Source organism: Choloepus didactylus, chromosome 2 (genome assembly GCF_015220235.1).
Source record: "Choloepus didactylus isolate mChoDid1 chromosome 2, mChoDid1.pri, whole genome shotgun sequence".
Lineage (NCBI taxonomy): Eukaryota > Metazoa > Chordata > Mammalia > Pilosa > Megalonychidae > Choloepus > Choloepus didactylus.
This window is the reverse complement of record NC_051308.1, coordinates 28,290,738-28,315,959: the sequence shown is the minus strand read 5'-3', so window position 1 is coordinate 28,315,959 and position 25,222 is coordinate 28,290,738. Positions and strand designations below refer to the sequence as shown.

At 37.3% G+C, this 25,222-nt stretch overlaps 1 protein-coding gene across 12 annotated transcripts in view; it reads right to left on the bottom strand.

Moving 5' to 3' along the window:
- SDCCAG8 (SHH signaling and ciliogenesis regulator SDCCAG8) overlaps window positions 1–25,222 on the bottom strand; it is a 288,104-nt gene that overhangs the window by 30,335 nt on the left and 232,547 nt on the right. For 3 of the 12 annotated variants that reach the window (XR_005214629.1, XR_005214630.1, XR_005214631.1), the window contains exons 17-18: window positions 19,839–19,923; window positions 18,985–19,230 (exon numbers count right to left, since the gene is read on the bottom strand). The exons of 7 other annotated variants lie outside the window; for them this stretch is intronic. Coding sequence is in view for 1 of the 5 variants with exons in the window: in XM_037822229.1 (XP_037678157.1) it covers window positions 20,167–20,326 (160 nt within the window). In the remaining 4 variants the exon portion in view is untranslated. Of the gene's footprint in view, window positions 1–16,737; window positions 17,794–18,984; window positions 19,231–19,838; window positions 19,924–19,974; window positions 20,327–25,222 lie in introns of those variants that run through there. 2 more of the 12 variants (XR_005214632.1, XM_037822229.1) reach the window with 2 other exon arrangements.

Below are 25,222 nucleotides of genomic sequence, written 5' to 3'. Positions count from 1 at the left end.
TTTAAAACAAGCAAACAACCCAAAAGCAAACAAAAGAAAGTCTTTATCACTGCAATGCTTCTAATTTCATAAATCCTTGATTGTGAACATTATCAATCAATGTTCAATAGCAGGTTCTGGGAGTGCCTGAGCATAACAGTTTATGAATAGAGATGCATTATCTGAAATCCAGTTCTGTGTAAGAGCAAGGTGCCCTAAGGGTTTCAAATTTAAAGGGTAAAATCTTGAAGACTTCTTGAGAATGTTTCTGATATACATCCAATTATGAAGCAATGCTCTGATGTGTCAAGAGTGGTGAGCTGTACATCCACCACCCCACTGAGAATGGGACTAGGTTCCCCCAGAAGCAGACATTTAAAATTATTTGTCCTTCATTACTTTTACTGGTCTGGAGTAGTACTGAGTTGTAACACTAGAACTAAAATAGTCTTTTATCCTAACTTTCGTATAGGTCTAGTTAGGATGGACTTTCCCCCACAGACTTCAGTTTGCTTTCCTGAGCCAGCGTATCCACTCGAATAGGTCCTGTTCACATTCACCACCAGAGAATAATCACAAACTCTAATTTCCTATTACACCTTGCTCCCCGTGTTGAGTGCTTTAATGATTCACATAGCTAACGTTTATTGAACCCTTACTATGTGCCAGGTGCTGTTTGGAAATGTTTTGTGTAAGAACTCATTTAATCCTTAGAAGAACCCCATGAGGTGGATGATATAATTGTCATAAATTCACAGATGAAGAATTTTAGGCCCATATTAAATAGCTCACCCCCTTCAAAAAATCACATAGCACAGAAGGTGTAGAGCCAAGATTTGAACTCAAGTGGTTTGGCTCTAGAACTCACACTCTTAACTGCCCTTCCTATGAGGAATCTCATAGGCATTAAGCAGGAAAGGTAATGAGGTCCAGCCTACTACCGTGGGAATGTGATATTTAACCTCATGGAGATAGTTAACCTCGCTCAGGCTAAAAGGAGAATTTTAACAACTCTTTTCCCACCTCAATCCAGGGTTCTTAGGAGTGCAAATTATCTGTATAAAATTTTAGTTGTCACCATCTTCATCACAGCCTCATAAATTGCCATCTTTTGGGTAGCACCCAAAGTGAAAAGCCAAGGGCCCTTTGCTTTGCTAATTAATGACAGGGGCAAGGACTGGTTTGTACTGCGCTTGGTGTTTAAAAGCCTTTACCAAGATGGTACCAGATGAATCGAAAAGGCAGTGAAATTTGCCAGCCCCCAATAAGAAAATGCTACTGTGGGAAATTAGATGAAACTACAGCCTGGACTGAACAGGCCAGGGCAAACAGAGGAGCTTCTGAAGCCTCTGGGTCAGGTTTGTAGTCTTCCCCCAATGCACAGGGATATCAAAACAACCCCACAACGACAGACCCAAAACAGCTTAACATGAAGAAAAGGGTGACAAGATTATATATTTAAAAAAAAGTGCTGCTCTTCTAGAGACAGAGAAAATTGTTAATACAAACGAACAGCTGTTTAGGAAGAAAACAGCATTTCTAAAACCCAGACAAAACTCTATTGATTACATTTCAGAGACATTTAAATTATAGTGTCTGAACACTGCTGTATCATTGATATCTGTGACACCTAAATTATCTGAAAATCTGAAAGGTTAAGCCAAGTTAGAGACTTCACTGACAGAAAGAACTTATAGAGAGGAAGTTACTCTTTCTTCTCAAAGAATCAGGTTAATAAATACAATGTGTAAGATCATGGAATGAGTACTAAGTTCCAGTTCTAAACTTTTTGGGAATCCAATGGACTATTAAATTCAAAATTTATTCAAAGATGCTAATAAATGCTATTTTAAAATTCCAAATGCAAAATTCGCTGTTCCCATTGGTCTGCTGATATTCTTGTGTTCTAATAGCTTCCTTGTGGCTCCTACAGCGTCAAGCTGCAGGCCTGCCCTAGGAGACCCACAGACATCCTGGTACATTCTGTGTGCTCAGTGTGCCAGGCTCAGGTGTACTATGGGAGGTGTTGGGCAGAGCAGTCACTGAGGCAGGCCTGGGCTCTAATTTATTGCCATCGGCTCTGTCCCCACCCCGAAAAGGCCAGGCCCCGGGCTCAACAATGCCTTTCCCACTGACTAGCAGGTGCCTGGCCGCCTCTTGGCATATCCTGACAATGGACTGTCACACTTTAGCAAAAAAAAAAAAGTCTGGCTAAGAAAAAATAAAGGAAATAGTACTTACTTGAGCCTCGAGAATGTTAAACAATGGATCAAATGATCAGATTAGGCCACTGTCCACCCAGAATATTTCGAAAGTAACGTACAGACTTTAGCCGAGATTAGAAAAACAACATAAAGTAGCACACTAAAATCTATAATCACCTGTGACCTCTACAGGCACCTTCATTCTGAGTTTCCGTTCTATAGGGTCACCCAAACTTGAATGCTAAGGACTATCCAGCAGGACTCTTTATTACCCCAGGCAAGCGCACTCGCCTTTCTCTCTTCATCTTCTTGTTTATTGTTCTACCTTACTTCCTACACACCTCACGGGGTGTTGTGCAGTTGAGCTAGTCAGCGAAGGCTTGAGATTTTTCTAATGAAAGGTGTTATGTTGTTATGTAAATACACAATATTATTTTGTCTTTATTCCAGCATGACTGGTTTGAAATAGTTCGGTGTGTGCAAATATGTTTAATAATGTGTATTAATTTGATTTTTAAAGTAATTCCCAAGCATTCCAGTTAACAAAGTGGTAGCAGGCTTACTTGTACAATGAAATATTAAGTATAGTCTCAAACAACTATTAATTAGTCTTCGTCCCTTTCAAGTCGAATTCCAAACAGACGAATCTACTAAGCACTTACATCATTTGCTTGAATACTAAACAGAATCACTAAGTTGTAACTTTCCATGGATATAAACAGAGGCAGATGCAAAGGTTAAAATTCACAATATAGCAATTAGTCCCTCCCAGAGACTGGGAACAAGTGCGTAAGCTCCCTGTAAACAATTGGCATGACTGAAAAGTCTAAGTATACGATATTCAGACTTTTTTTTTTTTTAAAAGCACCACCAACACCATCATATGCTTTAAATTGGAAATTATAAAACAAATCTCACTCTGCAGACCAAATGTCAATCAGGGTTCCTGTTATTTCTTGATAGCCACCTTCATTTCATTCTATGAACACCATCTTATCCAACCATGTTAGCAATCCCAGGTCAAGAGGACCTGACCACGGCAACCCAACTTTCTCCATGGGCTATGAATAACTCTCACTTCTCTGAATAACCCTCTTTCTAACCAACAGCCACCTACACCTGCTAACTCACATAGGAACACTGAGAGTTCACATCAATTATTTGGACAGTTATTTCCAAGAGATATCATTATTCAAATAGCCTGTATGGGCATGTGCCCATTTGGCATAAGGGTCTTGTTATCCTTCCTATCACAGATGGCAGAGCATACCTCCCATGCAAATGGAGTCAAAGGCATAGGCCCTAGAATTATCATCAAGTTGGGGAGAAGGTGTCAATGGATTACTAAGAAAAAAAAGAAAAAAACTTGCAAAACTCATCAAATGGTGAGTTTAATGAATAATGTTACTACAGATACCATTTTTTGCTATCTATACTATTTTCTCTTAAGGTAAGAATCTGCCTATAAGCCCATGCTGTTATTAGATTGAGCTGTACAGGCATTATAAAAAGTGACTTAAGTCAGCATGATCTTGGGGCTGGATAGCCCAGGCACACTTCCAGGTTAGCTGGCTGGGCAGGCAGGAAGTTCAACAAGGCATAGAACCATGTTATGGTATTAGGTCAGCCAGAAGTCATGTGCTACTTCTCATCTTGGGTCTTAAGTCTTAAATGGCCTCTTAAAATGTGGAATCCAAATAATCCAAAGAGTATTATTAGAGAAAGTACCTAATTCCACTATCTGCACATGCTCTGCATCTCCTTAGGAGTCAAGAATCACTCCTCTACAGAGCTTTTTCTGGGCTCCTCATACTTAACTTGTTCCTTCTTGTGAGCTCCACACCATGTCCCAAATCTTATTGCATCATGACTGTCTGCAAGTCTGTCTCCTTCACTAAAATGTCTGCTCCTTGAGGGCTGGGGCTGAATCTTACTGGTACCTAGTGTATCTAGCACAATGCCTGTCACATGTAAGTTTGGAAGGAAAGAATGAATTTTATTAACAGCACCACAGTGGACTTGACTGTGCTTCTAAAACACTTACTGATCCTGGATCAGATGGTGTAACCATGTAAATTTAAAGACTTATTTACCCTTTTTATATAGATGGCTTTCAAAAACCTCTGGCAAGAGCTACCATTGCCACCTTCCATTGAAGAAAAGAGTTGGTGGCATTTGCAGCTGTCACGTATGCCCTCCAAAGATTCTGAGCTATTTGTTTTGCTACAAGAATGCTCGATGAGAAAGGGTAATGCCTTAGTGCAGGAAAGGTCTTGGGAACTTTCTAGACAATTTCATTGACAGCAGTTGAGGATCCAACATATGATTATGTGAAAGCTGTTTAAATGTAACGCACAACATAGCTGCTGGTGTGTTCCAGCTGACTAAAGGCCAGGAAGGGCAATGTGAAGAAAATACCACAGTATTCAAATACTCTATTTTGGCTAATTTGTTTGTTCAACAAACATTTCCTGAGCACCTACAATGTCTTCTCTACTGGGTACTGGGCTACAATGGAGAACAAGACAGACAAGATTATAGTCTCATGGAGGTTGTGCAGTTGTTAACAGGATCCACAATTGTGGGAATTTTGCAAAGCAGCTTCTATGAAAATGCTAGGAGAGAAACCTCTGTGGTCAGTGTCTTCACTTCATAACCATACACCCCTTCTCCTAAAAAGATAGTGCTTTCTGTTGTGGCTCTATATGCATGAATTTCACTTTGTTTATTGGGGGTTATTTTTGGAGGCAGGGGTGGTGAGGCAAAGAAGGCTAGAGCTCAACACCATCCAGCTTCTCATCTTCTAGACCAAGCCTCGCGGCCCCTGGCAGTAAGGCAGAACCATGTGATTGAATTCTGTCCAATGTGGTATGGACAGAAAGAGATGGATCCACACCTGGGCCTGCAATCCTCTTCACTCTCTCTTTGTTATATTAATGCAGCTAGGAAAAGGATTGTGAAGTGGTGGAGAAAAGGCAAGTTAAATGTCAAACTTTAGATTAAGGAATCAGTTTATGGTCCCATACCCAATGTTGTGTTTCAGTTACCTTTGTCTAAACAGAAATCCAAAATACATTTAATGACCTCTGGCCACAGTGGCCACCAAAATGTATTGGATGCTGGCCCCTCCCCTCAAAGAGGTCACAACCCATTTGGGCCTAGATATGACCTTTCATTGTACATGGAAGAAAACAGTCCCTGTATGTGAGGGGGGAGTGGTCCAGGTGTGAGAGTGGTCTTAGAATTCAGAAGAGGAATGCACTCAAAAAAACTTCTATGATTCTAAACCATTATGTATTATTGATAAAAATGCACATTTATATGCATCAATAACCTAGAAACATGGAATGGGATGGAAATTCAATAGACTGCCCACTGGTAACAAACATTTCAATGCAGTAAACTTCAACACACACTAGAATGGTAATGTAGCTCAATTCTGACTATATGTGCCAAGAAAGAGAAAACCTTCCCGATTAATGCAAATATTTTTGGAGACTAAAAAAGTGAACTCCTAAAGCCTCTCAAAAACTCTGCAACTCATGACATGAACAGTTACAAGGAATTGGTAACTCCTGAAACCGTGCTCCAGGACTAAAGCAAAGACTTCACATGCTGTTCTCCCCAACCAGAATTCATGGGGGCCAAGAGTCAGTGACACCTTTCAGTTCACATGCTGGAACAGCCAGACTGACCCAATGCACTTTCTCTTTGATCAACCTTATATTTGACTGTATTTTAGTAAATTATCCATGTAGTTGTATTTTGACAGCTCTCTTTACAGCAGTAAAACAAAATGTGTGCATCGCAAATGGCAAAGATTCAAATTTCAGCTATGTTTATCCAAAATAGCACTGAACTGCTTCTGTACTTATGCTATACTGCCTACAGCTTTACGGAAGGGAAGACAGATGGGATGAATTTAGCAGGGAAACAGCTGTGGCTTGAAGAAGAGACAAGCAAAAGTTTTGCTATCAGGCTTCATTATGTATCAAGGTACCAGTAAAATGTGTATTCGTAAGGCAGCCAAAAAAGGGTTTTTCATTTGATTAGTGATAATTACCTTTTCTCAACAGCTGACAATGTTCTAAGTAGCATTAAAAAGGCAGAATAATTAAGCAGTAAGACACAACGGGCAGTGCCTTGCTAGGAATTGTGTTTCCTCTCAGATGTGCTGTGAAGCACAAGCTAAAGGGACACTGACTTCAACCACCTAAGAAACAGAGGAAGCCCAAGAAGTGGCTGGTGGGAGTGCACATAAGTAGGCACAAGGAGGGGAAAAAAAAAACAAAAACAAAAACAACTATGCAGAGAAACTGGAAGTTGGCGTTTATCTGTGTGTCCTGGACATTACTGAAACTAAGTTAAGTAAGCTTCCACCTCCAGACTTTTCATCTATTTCTTAATAATGAACATGCATCATTCACACTTTGCCACAAATCAACTGGAGCTGCAATATATTTAGCTTGTGAAAATGGAAAGTTGGACTATTGATTTTCTGAATCATCTTCATCCATGTTAAAATGTCTAATCAGATGTTCTTCTAGACTAACCTGTTTCAACTTTCCAAGAGCAGGAAATTTCCAGTTTTTACAATATTGAAGTAGTGATCTATAACTGCATGAGTTAGGCTTGCATGACCATTCCTGCCTGTCACCAATTCCATTCTCACAGGTTGCCTTGGGGAAAATTGACAAACACACTACAGCAAATCCTGTATAAAGTAGTGTTCACTATACAAATCTTGTGTTTAAAACAAGAAACCAGATATTTTGTGGAAAAAGTACGCCTCTTTATTACCCTGAGTTGAGGCCTCTATATTGGGTGACTAAAAAGCAAACAAAAAAATCATAAAATGTAAAAGCATTATTAACATCTGATAAATCGCTCTATTGAACAGATTCTTTATAATCTAATTTATACCACACTGGCGAATAACTTCCTGCTCTATCCAGACCAATAACATTAATATTGTTATAGTAACAGAAAGGGAAAAGTCAGAGCAAATATAAAAAAAAGCAAACAAAACAAAAATAAGACATTTGTATGTAATAAACCCTGGTGTGACAGTGATATTTGGTGGTACAAAGTTTTTCCTAAAAGTTTAGAATTACCACATCACCACTGAATGGGTAATAAATAAAAAACAATAACATGCTCAAAAGCATGTGCAAACTAATTACAAACTTTTAGTAGTTTCCCCATCACCTTCCATTCCCATTCTTTCAAAAGGTAGTACATATTATTTCCTTTTAGGTACAACTATTTTTTTTTCCTTTAGTCACTTTGTAATGCTTCTCTTCTCTAATTTTCCAGTGACTTTTGTTCCTGGCAACATTTGCTGAGTCTCAGATCTCCATCTAACTATGTCTTGACAGGTCCCATGCCAGCCACTAATTTTCCGGTTCCAGTGAAATCAACTTCTCTTTAGAGATAGAAAGATAGGGTGGTATTGTAGAGGGAGTCCAGGCTTTGAAGTCAGGCAAACCTGTTTAAATTCTAGCTTCATTTCTAATGGACTGTATAGCTATGTCACATTTCCTGATCCCTCTGAGCCTCAGTTTCCTCATTTGTAAATTTAGGTAAACCTTGGAGGGCTGTTGTAAAGCACCTAGTGTAATGCACAGTAAGCGCTCAATAAGTAGGAATTATTATTATTATTTATTATGGGAAGAAAAGACTTTACTGAATTATCTTTTCTGTCATTCTCATTTCCAATTATTGTTCTTCCTTTTATTCTCACTCTCTCAATCTGCCTCAAATTTAAAGTAACAAACATTTTTGAAACTGTTAATACCTTATCTCCATCATATTTTATTTCATCTATCTGAAAACAAGACACTCATGCTAAAAATATGCATGTAAGAGCATCTCAAAAATTGCTCAGATACTCCTTGTGGGACAAAAGTAACAAGTTTACACGGGGAAGCTCAGAGAGCACAGAAGATGGGAACATAAATTAATGCCTTATCTGATTGTAACTACAAGAGGAACTTTTTAATTGCTATTAAGAGATATAAAATATTCCTAAGATTCTGCACACCAACATTCCTCCTTCATAGACTTGGGAGCTACACTGCCTGGGTTCAAGTTCCATTTTTGCACTAGCTGTGTGACTTAGAGCCAGTTACTTAATTTTTCTGTGCCTTAGTTTTCCTCACTGTAAAATAGGAATAATGGTAGTACTTGTCTCATAGGGTTGTGATGAAAATTAAATGGGTTAATAAAAGTAAGTACTTAGAGCAATGACTACTACGTAATAAGCACTATCTAAAGTTAGCTGCTGCCATAAGATAATAATAGTAATGATAATAATAATACAATAATAATAATATTGTAAGGAGTGCCAGGAAATTTTTACACGGTAGCCAGAGGTATAATACAATGCCTAACAGCCTTCAGACGAGGGAAATTAGGGAACTGAGAAGAGGGCGAGGAACCAGGGAGCCTTGAAGCACACAAAGCACAAAATAAGACTAGAGACAGGGCCATGGGCCTTCCTTTAGGAAGGCTAAAGGTGTGGCTGAACTTCTCTATAGTAAGGAGCTTAAGGTCGTATGTGCTGAACAGCCAGGGTTCTTCCTAAGAAGAAAGCTCCTAAAATCAGTAACTTGTTCTAACCCATACAACAGTCAAGACCAAATATAACTGTCTTTTGCTTCAGAGATCTCCTTTTGGAATGGGTCCCAAAGGTTCCTACAGGGAGATCTCTATCCATATCAGGATATCTGATGGTTATATTTTCAAAAGAGAGAAATATCTTGGGTATTGCAGGCAAATTTTTTCATCTATTAAGAAAAGAACAGAAAACACCTAACAACAGACTAGTAGTAACCCTGTCTTACAGTGTAAGTCAATAAACATCTCTGTCTCTTGGTTTCCTCATATGGTAAATGGTAATAACCACCCTCCATAACTACTTAACAGAAGATAGGAGAGTGCCAAATGAAATTCATAAAGCATCGCTGAGGTGGCAATTATGTAAACACAGAAATGGTCTCTCTTTTAAGAGTCAGTTTTGAGTGACTTAAATCAACAAAAGCTTTATAAAACTAAAGAAAAATTGGACTTAGATACCAGATTTGACATCAGCCTTCACAAATTCACATTTTCACAAAGGTCAGAAATAAATCAGAAAGTTCGGAAATAAATACATTGTATTTTAAAAACTATTTCTCAATGCATGATGCCAGTCAACATAGGAACTCATTGCAAATATGGAAAATGATTGATCAAGAAAACCAAATACATTTTTACTTAAAGGATGGATCTTCTGTATATTTTCCACAGGATTACCATATTACATTTAAAATGATCAGCTCTGAATGACCAATTTTTAAGAAGAAAGAACTATGCTTTAGATCTATAACCAATTACTTAACAAAGTGGACATTCAGATTCAGAGACATGCTGAATATGAATATTTAAAAGATTTTCTCCATAAAGAAAAATTATGAAATAATCAATAAGCTAATTGCTATGAAGCAGGATGCTTCTAACCAAAAGAGAATAGAAGGTCAATTTATTACTCACAATACATGAATGTATCTGGCATGTGTGATAAATACCTACAATTCCTTCACTCAGGTTTTCCTTTTGGAAGTTCATCATTGTATATTCTGTAACAATCTGCTACCCTAGAATTTGGAATTTAAATAAAGCAGATTTGTTTGCTTTTTTCTTTCAGGTGGATGCACAAAGACCCTGAAAAAGCAAATGTTCTTTAAAAGACAGTGTGATGAGTATATTTGACATTTATTAAGAATATAGCATCTACCAAAAGACACTCAGGTTGAATGCTAACTCTTCAAGCCCAATTCCACAAGAGAAAATTAAATATGAACAGAGTAAAAGGTCTAAGAAAAGCACAGTAAGACAGAAAGGATAAAGATGGAAGACTGTTCCCAAAATAGAAAAGAAAAACAACAAAAAAAACCCCAAAAAACAAAACCAAAAACAACAAGCAAAGAACAACAGTAAAAAATACCCCCTCCTTTTTTTTTTTTTTCTTTTTTTTTTAATTTTGGGAATGATCCCCTCTGAACTAGGCATACTGGTATTAAAAAAAAAAAAAAAAAAAAAAAAAGCCAAAGGACTGGTTTTCCTTCTGTTTGCATAAAAATGATTATAAGCACAGCTAATAGTTCTGATTTCTCTTACCATGTTTTCACTAAGCAGATTTTCCCATACTGGTTTATCAAATGATTTAGATCATTAAAATTGAGGACACTCATTTTTTTTAAATACAATTTCCTCTGCTTTTATATCTCCAAATTTATCAAATGACTATATATCTGCAGGTTTGTTTAATCTAATCCTCTAAAGTGCCCCACATCGTTTAGCTTTCAATGAGCTGGACAGTCCCCCACCTCGGGTCACCTGCATGATCCGGCCAGCCACACAGTTAATAAGTTAATTTCCCCACTGGTCAGGGCAGGATTAAGGATGAAAAGAGAACCTGACCATTCTTCTCAGACCTAATTATGTAAGGCTTCCCCTTTCAGTGAACTAAACCACGGAGAGGAAGCTGAGGGGCAGGGCTTTCCACCAAAAGAAACTGCACACTCCTGGTTCATCTGATGGATGAGGAACTGGAGGCAGGGAAAAGTAGCCCGATGGGGACCACAGAATGGGGCCCCTGCACTGAGCTCCCCAGGGCCCCGGCACAGCCATCAGTGCCCTTACCACTTGAGAGCAGAGACCATTCTAACCTATTTTTCTGTTTGTTTGTTTCTTCAGGGACCAGGAAAGTGCACAAAACAATAGAAGGTGCTCAAGAAATGATTCGATGTATATATGGGTGTGTGCATGCACGTATGTATATATATATATGCATATTTATTTTTATATATATAATGCATATATACACATGCTTAAAACCAAATATTTTGACAAATATTTTGACTGCTGGTTTTCTGTATAACATTATCAAATGGACTTTGCACTTGAAATGTGGCACATAAGGAGGGCGCTAATAAATTACATCACATTTACAAGCATTACAAGGGAAACTTACTACGATGAACTATATTGCTAAGTGAAGAATGACCACTTAACCATTTTGTAAATTTGGATTTAATATATTGTGCTTGCTTAAAATGAGATATAGTAAGAACAGCCTGGCTTTCTATCAAGCTGAATTTGAAGGAAGACATTTTTAAATTAGGGTCATTTATAAAATTTTGGAGTTTCCAGTCTCTTTACATGATTCAGTATGAGCAAGATAGATAAAGTAAAGCAAAAGCTATTTAGCAACTGGATCACTTTTTCATGTTAGGGTAAAATAAAACCTCAAAATTCCCCTGAAATTTTTTGTTACAGTTTTCAAGTTTTCATTCCTTCATTCTGAAACAGAAAGATTTCCTTATTTTAAAACTGTTGTATTTCTCTTTTAAAATGTGCCCAAGATTGTTGTCTTATGCACTGAGGCATTTTTATCCTAAGTAGTGTATATAATTTAAAAATTATTTTTTATTTTGGTTACAAAGTGAATACAGTCACAAAGTTAAGTGATGATGGATTAAATTCACTTCATCAAGCATTTATTTTCACCTCCTCAATTCACTTCATCAAGCATTTATTTTCACCTCCTCTAGAAAGTTGTCTTTGACTACCCCAGTTTCGCAGCATGGTGGCTGGCACATTTCTATGTTTGTTGAAATCTTGAATAGCTGACTGGCCCACCAGTGCGAAGTCCTGTGCTGCCCACGGTGCAAGTGCAGGGACAAATAACAGGACTCTCTTCGCTAGCTGCTCATCATCTAGTGGGGGACACAGGTCTCTGTAACCAGGAAGATAGTGCGGAATAGCAGAAAAAGCATGGGCATTAACTAACTTAGCTATTTGCTCTGTTGGAGAACAAGATTACTATTATAAATAATAATAAAAGATAACATATTAAAACCACTTAGCTGGAGCCAGGTCCATATTAGCTACTCAAAAAATGTTATCTCTTTTCTTATTCAAACTTAAAAAATAAGTTCTAACAACCCTGATCAGGTACATATTCAGTCCTACACTAACACACTGTGGTGCATTGGGACTACAAGGGAGGAAGAAACAGCTCCAGGAAAACCAAGGCAGAAGAGGCCTCTCTGCCCAGCTGAGTAGGGGTGAGCCCCTTGAACAAGAAACTGAATTTTAGTCTCATTGAAATTATTTTCCAGATGCTCTGCTTGGCCTCTGTGTCTCTCAGAATCATTATCTCAAAAGGAAGACAATACTAATAATCCAGTTTACACAGTGTATATGAAAAGAAGTATCTATTTCATGTTTTAAAGGTCACTGAATATATAACAGCCAGATAGTTGAAGCAAAATACCATATTCATCAGAGAAATGGAAAAGTTTAGCAGCATTCATCTGTCCTCATTTTAAATTTACCACAGCATGTAAATTAGAGGATTTTTAAAAGCATCAGGCAAAAATCTGAGCTAGGTGCGAATGAAAAGCACAATCAGAAGCAAATTTGTGACTGCTTGAAGTGTAAGAGTTTGCCAAATGGGATGGTACTTAGATTTTACTACTAATCTGAGTTTATGTAAAGCCAACAGAAAGATCCCAATTATTGTTAAATACCCAGAGTAGAAATTTGCTGCTAAATTGCTGTATAGTATCGGTCTCAGGTTGGCTTTTGTAAACAACTTATTTTACGCACTGAAATTATCACAGGAATACCACACACAAAGCTGAACTTTAAACACACAGTCCCAGTCATATATACAGTCTGAAGAAAATAAACCAAACACAATTTAGGTTAGAGACTGAATTACTTGATTTAAAAAATATTTTGCTGTAGTTGAGAGAATCTATTTACCCAAGAACAGCAGTTATTCTCCCAACTTAACATTTCAAAATACGATTGATGGCAAAATGAGATAACCTGATCACTCTTAACAGGATTTTCTTACATCCAGAACATTCACACCATATCAGAAATGTACAGAGGCGGATTTGTGATTCACACTCTTATAGATCTCAGTGGGCCAATATGTTACATTGAGACATCAAGCCTACTATTTAAACAACACCCTATCTGGTTTCTATGGAACAAACTACCTTCAAAAACAAAATGAACCACATTAAATGAAGCCAAAAGGGAAAGTCAACCAAGAGTGCTGCCACATTCTCCAGACAAAGAGTTTGGATTCTGGGCTTGTGTAACTGCACTGACCCTACTGACTGGTATGGGGCCTCGAGCCAGCTAAGAACAGTGCAGTTTTAGTCAGAAGGGCCTAGGAGACCATGGAGTACATCCTGATGGACAAGGAAACAGATGCCCTCTCAGGAGCCAAACTGAACCTTGCTCCAAGGCCAGTTTACTGGCAGGATTAATCGTAAACCCCAGTCTGAATTCCCAGACTCTTAGAATGCTTTTGATTACTTCCTGCTCCTCAATTTAACCAACTTTGAAATACGGGATGCTATTAAGTGTCTTTTCTACCTCATAATGTCTAATCGTTTAAAACACTGCACGTTTTGAGTGTCTACTATGTTCCAGGGTCTGTTTGAGGCAGTAGGAAATCCGTGGTGATCAAGAAAGAGCAGGTCCTTCCTCACCTCTTGGCACATTCTAGGGAAGGAAAGCTAACAACAAACAAATAGGGTGGAGTACAGAGAACAGTGGTTCTGTGGTTCTTAACTGATTTGAGAGCCCAAAGAAGGATCAGCACCTAAAAATCTTGCCTGGCATAATGTCATAGTTGTAAAATAACTGAATCTGCTTCTCAGTTAAAAATGAACAAATGTTAAAATTTGCAAACATTTTCTGGAGGGCCACAGCCCATCTATGGATTTCAGCTTAAGAATCTCATTGCAAAGGGATAAAAGAAGAGGTCTATGACAGTAATGAGCCAAAGGAACTGAGGAGGAAGGGTCTGAGAATGAGGCAGAAAAGACGATAAAAACAAATAATCATGAGACAATGAGAAAAGTGCAGGATAGAGAAATCAAAAGGGCAAAAAGAAAAAAAAGATAGAGGGATCTAACTTTGTTTGGAGGGAGTTAGGGAAGGTTTCCTAGAAGAGGTTTTTTTTTTGTTTTTTTTTGTTTTGTTTTACTGTTTACATTTCCTTTTATGAAAGTAACACATGCTCAGTGCAGAAAACTTAGACATTACTGGAAAAGTGCAAAGGAGGAAAACTCACCAATAATACCACTGACTGCCCAGAGTCACAGAAAAATGTATTATATTCTGGTGTGTGTCTCGTATGTGAGTATGCATGTGTGCATGTGCAGGTACACGTGCATGCACAACAGGTGTAATGGGATGGGAATTCTAGAAAACTTCATTCACTAGAATCTGGAAAAAATAATTTGATGATCTTCTTGGAAAGAGAAGTAAGATTTCAAAGGGGCTTGCTGAAGTTTCATGGTCATTCTATAGCATTCTGTGGCAGAGTTTTTCAAATTCTGAGTCATAACCCAATAGTGGGTCATAAAAATAATTTAGCAGGTCACAAGTCAGATTTTTTTTTAAAAAAAAGAGAGAGAGAAAAAATAGAAAATATGGACTGCAGAGTCCATAGTAAGGGTTAAGTGCTGTTTTAATGAACCTATTTGTGTGTGTGTGTGTGTGTGTGTGTGTGTGTGTGTGTGTGTAAATCCTTGAGATTCAGGCTAGAGTGTATGTACACTTGAGGTAAAAGCTGGGGCAGAGCTATTATTCTGCATAGAAGGGGAGTAAGGAGTTTATGGTTCCCAGAAGAGAAGTCAAGGAATCTGAATGCTACCTTAGAGACTGGGAAGAGAAGAAAAGAGGAAAAAACTTCCAGAGTGGGAATTCAGTCTGGAAAAGATTTTAGAGGCGAGAACTAAGTATCAATTAGAAGTTGTTACATTATTTTTAAGAGATTAAGTCCAGATGAATCAGCAGGACTTTTGTGCCTATGAAGTCTTTTGGGTAACTAAAGGAGATGCTGAGTTCTACACACAAGTAGGCACAGGACAACATCTGAGTCCACATATGCGGGGTATGCAAGCTAGAGTATGAAGAAGATAATGATATTTTGGGTGCGTATCTATTTACCCATATGTTTTTTCTTTTGCAAAAATGGAATCACATAATGTGCAATCATACAATATGACAAAATGTCATGTCACTAAACACTAATTTTCAACAAATGATTTTAATGGCATCCTAGAATTCCAATGTAAGGGATTTTTGTAACTGTTTTATGTAACTGATCACCCAATTTTGGGCATTTTGGATATTTAGATTACTTTTAATGTTCTTCTCTTATAAATAATACTGTCACTTGGAGTCATAATTAATGGGTCTGTCAAAGAAAAATATCATTATTCTTAATACACTGGATTGTATGGATTGTATTATCTACTTATGTGTCTGTTCTATAGGGTAGGACTCTTATCTGGCACCAAGGACAATGCTAGCTGAATTGTAAGCTTCAGAAATGAACTGCACAGGTGGAAAATTCCATCACAGTGTGGGGAGGAGAGTTAGCCCAACTGAGCGGTGAGGGAGGGCTCTCTGCTGGCCATGTTAGGAGTTGGAGAAAGAACGACCTATAAGTCAACTACAATCCCTTTTCTGACACAATCCTTGAGACCCATTTCTTGGGATTTAAAATACTTACTGTAAAAACAATAGATTTAGTTTGAATGGTTATAGGAATAACGGATACATAAATTTGACAATAAAAATGCAGACTTGCGTCAGAAAGATTTAAACCTGATAAGCACATGATTTTTAACAAATGGGCATTTAAGACATCCTACAGAGCAAAATAAAGAATGCCATTGGGAATTAGACCAAAGGAACAGATACTAACAATAACAGTCAGGAAAAAAAAAAATACTAGATTTCCCTTTTCCTCCCCTTTCAGATACCTTACCAGTCACTAACCAATTTTACCTTCTAAATATTTCTGCAATCCATCTTCTACTCTTCATCCCTTTTTCAGGCACCCATCATTTCCTAACTGGTATCTTCATCTGGCTCCCATTAATTCATCCTTTGTGCTGCCATCAGAGTGAGTTATTTGAATGTAATTTTGCTATCATGCCCTATTTAAAACCCTTCACTGGCTAAAAAGCCAGGGCCCTGGTACGGACCTTCAGTGCACTCCCTGCTTTCCACCTTCCACTCCACCAACACTGACCTGTTTGTGGCTCCTAGACCATGTAATGTCATCTCTCTCCTCCAGAACTTTTCTCCAATTTTCCTCTGTTTGGCATACATCTTTACCCTTTTCTGAGGTAACACCTGCTTGTCTTCTAAAGCTAAGTTCTGACATCCCTTCCTCCAAGAAGTTTTCTGACACCCCCCAGGCTGAGTATGTGCCTCTCTTCAAGTGATTCTATGCTGCTACATGCATATCTCTACTAAAGTCTCTACCACATGGGGCTATTGGGCCACACTGAAGGTTCTGCACCTCTCTTCTACTAGACCATGAATCCCTGGAGGTCAGTGACTACCCAATTTATCTTCTATATCTCCATGGTCAAACAGTTCTATCATGTAACAGATATTCAATTACATTTTATTTTCTTAATTGATGAAACGATACCGTAGCTTAAAAGGTTGACAAACAGCTAATAAAGTCAGGTGAGTTTGAAATCTAAATGCTTGATGGAAATAACTGAGAACACATATGGAATTAGCATGTATTATCCTATTAGCTAGCAGCTTTTAAATTAAAACAATTTCAGTTACTAGAGGATTATACATTAATTCATCATTTACTAGGTTTCTATTAAGTTTTCTCCAAAAATAATCTTTTTTTTTATTTTATAGGGTAGAAAATTAATACCCAAAGATTTGAGTTGACCTGTTCAGTAGCTACTAAGTTTTATGAATTTGAACTTCAGAGATTAATAACACATGGTTCTCAATGACAGTCTCACACTCTAATAAGGGAGAAGGACATAAAATGCTATGAAATACAGTGCTCTAAGTGCTAGAAAATAGACGTATTTACTATGGAAATAGAAGGATGATTAACTGCCTAGAATTAGGGAATGCTGGCCTCTAGTGAGAGCTCAAGTTTTCTGAGAGCCTTGTCCCTCCGTATCCCCTCTAAATTTCACACTTGAAAGAGTAGTCCTGATGTGAGATATCTGGAGATCAGGCCCACACATTTTCAGAACTTTCCTTGGAGTCATTTTCTCTCCAGACTGGAATATAGAGATAGATCTAGAACCCCAAGGTTGGAGTGAGGGCCTAAGGAAAAAGAGCCAATGAGGCTGTATGGGCTGCTCAACTTGCAGTCACTTAGGCCTCCCCATTCTGGGCAATGAGTCAAAAGGAGTCCAAGACTTGCATATGATCCAGCAAGGCCCAGCAGGGGATAACCCTGCTAGTGAGCACAGTGGGCATAATTCAAAATGAGAAATATGAAATGACACACTAACACTATATTTTAAGGGACATGTGGTAAAACTGAATCACTTCCACATTGTTGGAAAAACTGGAAGACCACTTTCACATGGGTCACAAAAATTATTATTTTAAAGCATAGGAGACACAAGTATATTTGGCTTGAAGAAGAAAAGATTATCTTCCTCTAAGGATCATCTTCCAAGTGCTATTCTGACTGGTCATGTAAAGAAGAAAGAGTTTCCCAGCTTCAATTCTATATTATCTTCTTCATCTACGATACAGAAATCATTAGCATTACATAAAAAGTCAAATTTAGCTGATTAAAAAAAAAAAAAACCTCTCACAAAATTTGCAACTTAATAATCATTCTTTAATATACCAGGCCACTGGGGAAACCAAAAGCTTATAAAAGGATACAATGCATTCCTAATGACTGTCATAAAATTTGTAAAGTCAAAGTCATTTATGTAACTGCTAACAACCTTAACAAGTAGCTCCATTAAATGTGACCTAAAAAACCCTGAAAAATAAGAACCAGCTAATAACACACCAAGTAGTTAAATGGCCTAAATGGAATGAGGGAGCCATTCTGGTTTTAATGAGATCAAAACATATTTAATAGTTGTGATAAATATTTACTGAGTGCTCTCTGGCTGCACATCATTATATAATAAAACTTCAGATTTATATTACTTAATGACAGTGATTAGACACACATATATTGAGTAGTTTTTCCAAATGTGAAGATACAGATGAGAGGTTATAAAACATTTTTCAAAATGTTGTACATATTCATCAAGTTCTGCTTTTGTTTTGCTATTTTTTTCTCTTCTACAGTTTTAGAAGACTGAAAAAGAGCTAGAAGACAAGAAAGATTGCAAATTCATTCATGGATGCCTTCTAAGTGCCTGGCATTGTGCTACACGATAGAAACACAAAGATGACTAGGAACGGGTTCCTACTCTTGAGGAGTTCATAATCTGAGTCAAACATTCCAAGAGTAATTGTGATGTTCTCTATGTTTGAGCAAAGTGTTGTCTGAACCAAGTGCTGCGTAATGCAGCGAGTGATCAAGGAAGGCTTCACTGAAGAATGACAGCTGACCTGGACCTTGAGAGGTAAGAGGTCCCCAGGCAAGAAAGGAAAGGTACTCCAGGCTATAGTGGGCACAGTCAAGGGCCTATTGACCGTGAGTGCTCAAAGATAAGGGTTATGTCTCATGCATCTTTTCAATCCCAAGACCAACCATGGTCCCAGTTATCATAGTTGATACTCAATAAATACCTGCAGAGTGTATTGTAACAGCGAAAGAACAAATTAATAAATGAATGTGCATCAATCTCCCCTCTGTATATATTCAGAAATTATTTGAGATTCTGAAAAAGAAGAAAGGACATAACAACAACAACAACAAATCCTTTTTTTTAAGAGGCTATGAACTGAGAGAAAAATGGATGCTTACCTTCCATGCTCATTATGGCCAGATAGGTGGCAACAGAGATAACCAAGCCCTCTGGGACCTATTTCTGTCTAAATTCATTCCTTGGCACAGTCCCAATAGCCTGCATTAATCACACCTCAAGCTTTGCCTGTGGACAGTAGCCTCCCATGGCTTGGCAGTGGTGCAGGCGTATGCAACTGCTACAGCCCTGAGCAGCAATTCCAGCTCATGAGTCAGAAATTGTAGACTTGGTAATCATGTCACACACTAGAGGATAAAGGAAATAAAGTGAAAATAAAAACCAAGGTTGAGATAAGAGGGGTGAATGAGAGGTGAATGAGAGAAAGACTGTCACAGAGCTAGGGAGAAACTATTCAGTTCCTCCAAGAAAGGCCACAGTGGGTCATTTCCATGCTTAGACTGGAAGCCCTCAGGGACGGTGTGTGGTCCTTCATGCTGCATCCTCTTATCCCTTCACAAATATTTATTTATATTATTATTTTAAGTTAACTTTAAAAATAATCAATAATTCTAAGATTTACCAAGGATTCTAAGATATTAATGTGCATTCTCGCTCTCCAAAAAGTGGATAGTTCATGCAATATGTCCCCAAATTAAACATCATGTAATCCTTTTCTCAAAGTCCATGGAAAACATTTGGAAAAATGTTGTCCCACCCCTTTAGGCCACAGACACAGAAAGTGTTGCAAGGGAACAAAGAGTTAATTAAAAAGCCACCCACACTCCCTTTTTGGTTAAATCCTTGTGCTATAACCATCATCTTGATAAGTACTATGTCCCATTAAGAAAGGAAAATGAAATGGATGCTTGAACCAAGAAAACAATGAAAGGAAAAGTGGAAGGATTATACTCACCTAATTTAAGAGAGGATTGTTGATCATTGCTGGTTGATTTGCTTATTCACTATTTAGGAATGAGCCCTAATACAGTCACAGTATCCTGTAAGAAGGAGGCATGGGTTCTTAATCCAAAATTTATCTAAATCCATTTTGAAACCATTTAGATTTTCAGCAGAATAGCTTCTTAAGAAAGTAGTCCTTCCATGACTTTATACAAGGAGTAGACCATATCCCTATCTGAGGAAACATGGCTGAAGCCTCAGATACCCCCAACTGGGCAGGAGATCACCCAGAAACCTGCAGATGAGGGGTGATTTCCTAGGCTGAACTGTGGCCTCTGCTTTTACTGCCAAGCACAGCTGAGGAAAGTTTGCTTGGTATAAGAATGCTCCATTGGGCCAGCTTCTGGGTGGTGGGAGGCTGGCCTTCTTAACTGAGGGTAAGAGAAGGCAAAAAGGGAATAGAAAATGTTTCCTTTCTTCTGCCTCCAGGTTGGTCTCTCCCTGAAACAAGGGAAAGTTTGTGTATGAAGAATGCAGTGCAGATTCTTTTTATAAAGCCAGTTATTATGCTCTAAATCTTCATTTGTCTGACTCTTGCAGTTCTTTCCAAAGCAGAGTAGAAGCTCTCTGAATGGACCTTCACCTGTCCTCATCACTCAGTTAGCTGACGCTTTTCTTTTCTGTCTGTAAAATGTGTTGAATCATGTCTAGGGTACACCTAATACTTGCGGCCAATGACAGCTACTCTCTGGTACAACTGTGCACTTCTGCTCCCACCAGTTGTGCTATACTTCAAGAGTAAGTTGTGTTTCTTCCCAAGCCTTTTTATGCAGCTTATGTGAACATAATTTAAAGTTTATTTAATTCAGAAATATGGTTGCCAAATAAGGGGTTGCTTATCTTATGAAAACAAATTAGAATGATTTAGAAATATGCAACAAAGGTAAGTTTCCTTAAAAAAAGTCTGTCAACTTAGGCATACATGATAAAACTGTAAGAGACTTGATGGGGTGGGGGTGGGTATGTGTATTAAAACAGAGAATTCTTCATGGAGGCAGCTTCACATGTGTTTTTATACCCTCCATTGGTTTAAAGAAACCAAAATTGGGTACAACAAAAGATGCATTGTAGATGTGGTTTATCCTGGGAAAATGATGTGGCACTCCAAATCAGGTAATTCAAATGCAAAGAAAAGTCTTGGCCCAACATATAAAACACTTGTTATGATTTCCTGACCTTTTTATTAACCATTCAACTTCTGGTCTCAGTCTTACCAGACAAGACAGCTTCTGCTAAACATCTAATTATTTACCTCCATTTAGTTTTTTCTTTTGGTTACTAGTACTACTCTACCTCCCCACTTTTGGGAATATAAAAACTATTGAGTGGGTATAGTAGAAAACACTAGACCAGAAATCAGAAACGAGAGCCTGCACTACAGTCTTGAAAGTCACTTTATCTCTTTGGCCCTCAGTTTCCTCATCTATAAAGTCTATGTTTGGGTTGGAGGTGAGGAGAGCAGAATCTTTCAGGTCTCTTCTGGCTCTATAAAATGCCATTCTATGCAATTTCAGCTCATATAAGAAAGGTAGCATTCCTTAAATCATTTTTAGGGATATATTAGATTAAAAAATGTTTGAAAAATTATATAAATTCACTGTTAATATTGAGAAAAAGTACATTGAATTGAGAAAAATAAAATTATTTGGAAAATTTAATTAAAAAGAAGAAATACTTTATATATATTATGATAAAAATAACATTTAAGTTACCAACATAAAATTGATAATTGATATCCTTATAATTTAAGAATGGGAAAAAAATCTGTAAGATGTTAAATCTTGAATGTCTATGTTTCTTATAATAAACACCATTCGGAAGAAACTATTCTTATTAATTTACAATTGCAAAACGGATTACAAGGTACAGCTCTGGGAACACATGTAATATAAAATCATCTAAATAATTTCCGGTATTAATTTTAATTTTACAAATACACAGTTAAAAACAATTACCGGTTGGAGAAAATAAACTACCCAAAGAAACAAGGGCCTTCTTTAGAATATAAGTGCTACAAAACTGAAGTGAAAAGTTAAGCTCAAGACTCAACTGAAGTCACAACTGAATCTCTTTACCAGCAATGTAGCTTGTCAAAAATATGTGTTTCCAGATAAAAGAAGAATTATTGGAGAGCAATGCACTGCTTAACAGATTGTTTTTATATTTCTTTCATAATAACAATTAATCAGATTGGTGCCTGAATTACCCTGTAAGCCACAAAAATTATACAACTTAGATGCATTTACAAAGATAAGAGATTTAAATCTAAATATGTGCCATCTTTTAAAATAATCATTTGCCATTTTGGAGTGGGAAAAATAAGATGAGTGTAATAGTTTACATGGTGCCTTGGAGTCTATATCAATTTCAAGTTTTCTTTTATGATTCAGCTATTCCAAGAGTTCCAAGAGTCTGAAAATATTTCATTAAAAATTAATGTGTTATCCACACAAATGGCAAATATTGAAAACTAGGAATATAAATAAAAAATAGTAAAAATAGTAAGTCTACTAATACCGAAGAGGAAGGAAGACAGGAGGGGGAGGAGAGCATGTGAAAGGGAGAGAGATTTTAAACATCCGGTTTCTATTCTGGACCGTTTATAGAAACAGACAGACACAGCAAGCAGAAGCCAAATACATTCTCCGGCTCTGACAGGATTTGTTTTCTATCTTGTCATTATTTTTACTGTATTCTTCCTAATAATATTTCTCTGGTGTTCTAAATTTCCTGACCGACAATACCAGTCTCGTTAAGAGCTTACAAATGAGAGGAAGAAAGCTGCGAGTGGAGGATTTGGGCACATTGATGTAGTCGGGCCGCCTGGCAAGGCTACTCGTTGGGGGTTTGAAGCTTTTCCAGGAACTCTTCAACACAAAAGCACAAAACCATGGCAACTTCACCCCCACCATCCTATACATCCTTTCCCAATCTCTTTGAAAGATTTTCTTAGGAATCAACACAAGATCCTTAGCAGAGGAATAGGTACCTAGTCTATTACAAAAAGGTAACTGGCATGAATGGTTCCATTTCATTAACGCTGGCACAAAGGGGTCAAACTCACTCGACATGCATTATCTCTGTTTGCTTTTTAAATAAGAATTATTGCATGTTAAATAGCAGTCAAGTACCTACCTTATTCTATCTCACTCCTTTCAGTGTAAATGCCACTGAAAGTCACATTGCTTATCAAATATGCAGTATGGAGATACAGTTGTCCCTACATCAAAATAGAGCATGATAGAGCTTCCCTATACCAAAGATAATGAGGAAACTATTTTGAAAATAAGAAAGATTTGTTTAATGCAGACTATAAAAACACTCTTTTGCATCAAAATAAGTGCCCCTCTTTATTGCATACTGATTATTTTCTATAGAATTTAAATTGTACATAAAATTATAATCGTGCCTTGTTTAATGCAAATTGATTGTCTCAATTATTGGGAAAGGATTTGAATCTTAATGGACTATTTTGCTGGATATGTGCCAAGCAAATCAGCAAAAACTCCAATAGTTCTAACTGTGGAGGTACACAGCTAAACATTTATATAAATCAGGAAGGATGATATGATTTAAAGAATTGATTCTAAAGTGGTTCCAAAAGGTCAGTGAGCTTTTTCTCGTGAAGAAGAAACCAGCCATTAACTTTCAATGTTGGAAGATTCTGTGGTAAGTGAGGCTGTAATTTGGTTTCTCTCTCGAGGGGAAACAAAAAAAGTAAAATCCACACATTATTAGAAACCATTTTTGTACTGTACTTCTTGAAAATTTTTTAACAGTCTTTCTTTCTACAGATTAGGTTATCTATGAAAATCAGGACTTTAACCTGACGTAGACCTGACATGAAAGTCAGCTGGCACTGTGTCACTCGGCACTGACACACTTGAGTGTCTGAGGGAAGGCGACCCCCGGAAGTTGGCTGCAGAAACATCCCAGCAGTGTGCTGCATACTTACTGCTTGACATATCTCCTTTGTGTAAATCCAGTATCAATGAAGTCAAACAAATCTCCTCCATTCTTATAATAAACAGGCAAGTATAGATCTTAGCCATTTTGCTGCCCAGATGGTTGTAACATTTTTTGTAGTTAAATTACAACCAATGGTATTAGAGGTATAGATACACATCTGCCCCAAACTTCCAGCCTTCCTTCTAAGATCTTTTACTCAAACCCTCAAGAAACACTGTTGTTAAAAGTGTAAAAATCACCTCTGAGTATACCATGATGAACCATTTACTGCACAGCCAAATTTATGTCACAGCTACAAACCATCATGGATTTAGTTCAACTGCTATCAAATTGAGATAGTTTAGGAATTGGAAATACAAGGTTTTAATAATTTCAATATTGAAAGAGCCTCTTTTTACCCTGGAAAACTGGCACTATTAATCTGGACATATATACAAATGCTATCTATGAAGATTTGGGCCAGTAAATAAAGATTTCTTCTATTCATCAACTTCCTTGAATAATTTCTATGATACTAAAGAATTAAGCTGAATACAAGGCATTTCTTTTTATAACAAAGTCCAGAAAGCATACTCAATTATGACTGACTACAGATGTGATTGGTTTCTTCCTCAGCGCTGATCTGGCTTGCATAAAACAACCTCCATATTGAGATGGTACAAAGTCTAAGATAGTTCAGTGTCCTTTATTTATTATCATTATCATTATTATTATTATTATTATTATTATTATTATTAGAACCCAGAGACTTCTGGCAACTAGATGTTGGATTAAAGTTCCATGTTTCATAATTCCAAGCTCAGATGTTGGATAATGCAGCCAAACAGTATGAATTTTAATAAAATGCCACACCCCAGGCACACTGTTTCATCGTATAAGAAATCTGGCCACAAGTGGGTATCCTAGAAATGAAGAGCCACAGCAAAGTAACAGAACCAAGAGAGAGGGAACGTAATGGACAAGCGAGGGGAGTACCAGACAAAGAATAAAATGAAGAAATAGCAGATAAACAGTGCAGATAAAAAGAAAACAGTTCAGTATGATAGCACGTTTGGCATCTTAATACCCACCCATCTCCTGTACGCACATTTGCAGATGACTGTTTGTGCTTCACTCAGCAGCCAGAGTCAGCAATTTATCAGCTAGATAGATGTCTACTCTTTTTTAATGACACATTTGCCTAGCATATAAACATTAAAATTTGCATTTAGTGGGAAAGAGTGACTGAAAAGTCACTGTAATGTTGCTTTTCTGTATTTGTAAAAAAAAAATAACCTTAAAATACCTGCTTTGTAAACTGCTGCATATTTCCCATGGATGATAAGAAGAAAACGGTTCTGCCAACCTTTTCATACAAAAAAAATTATT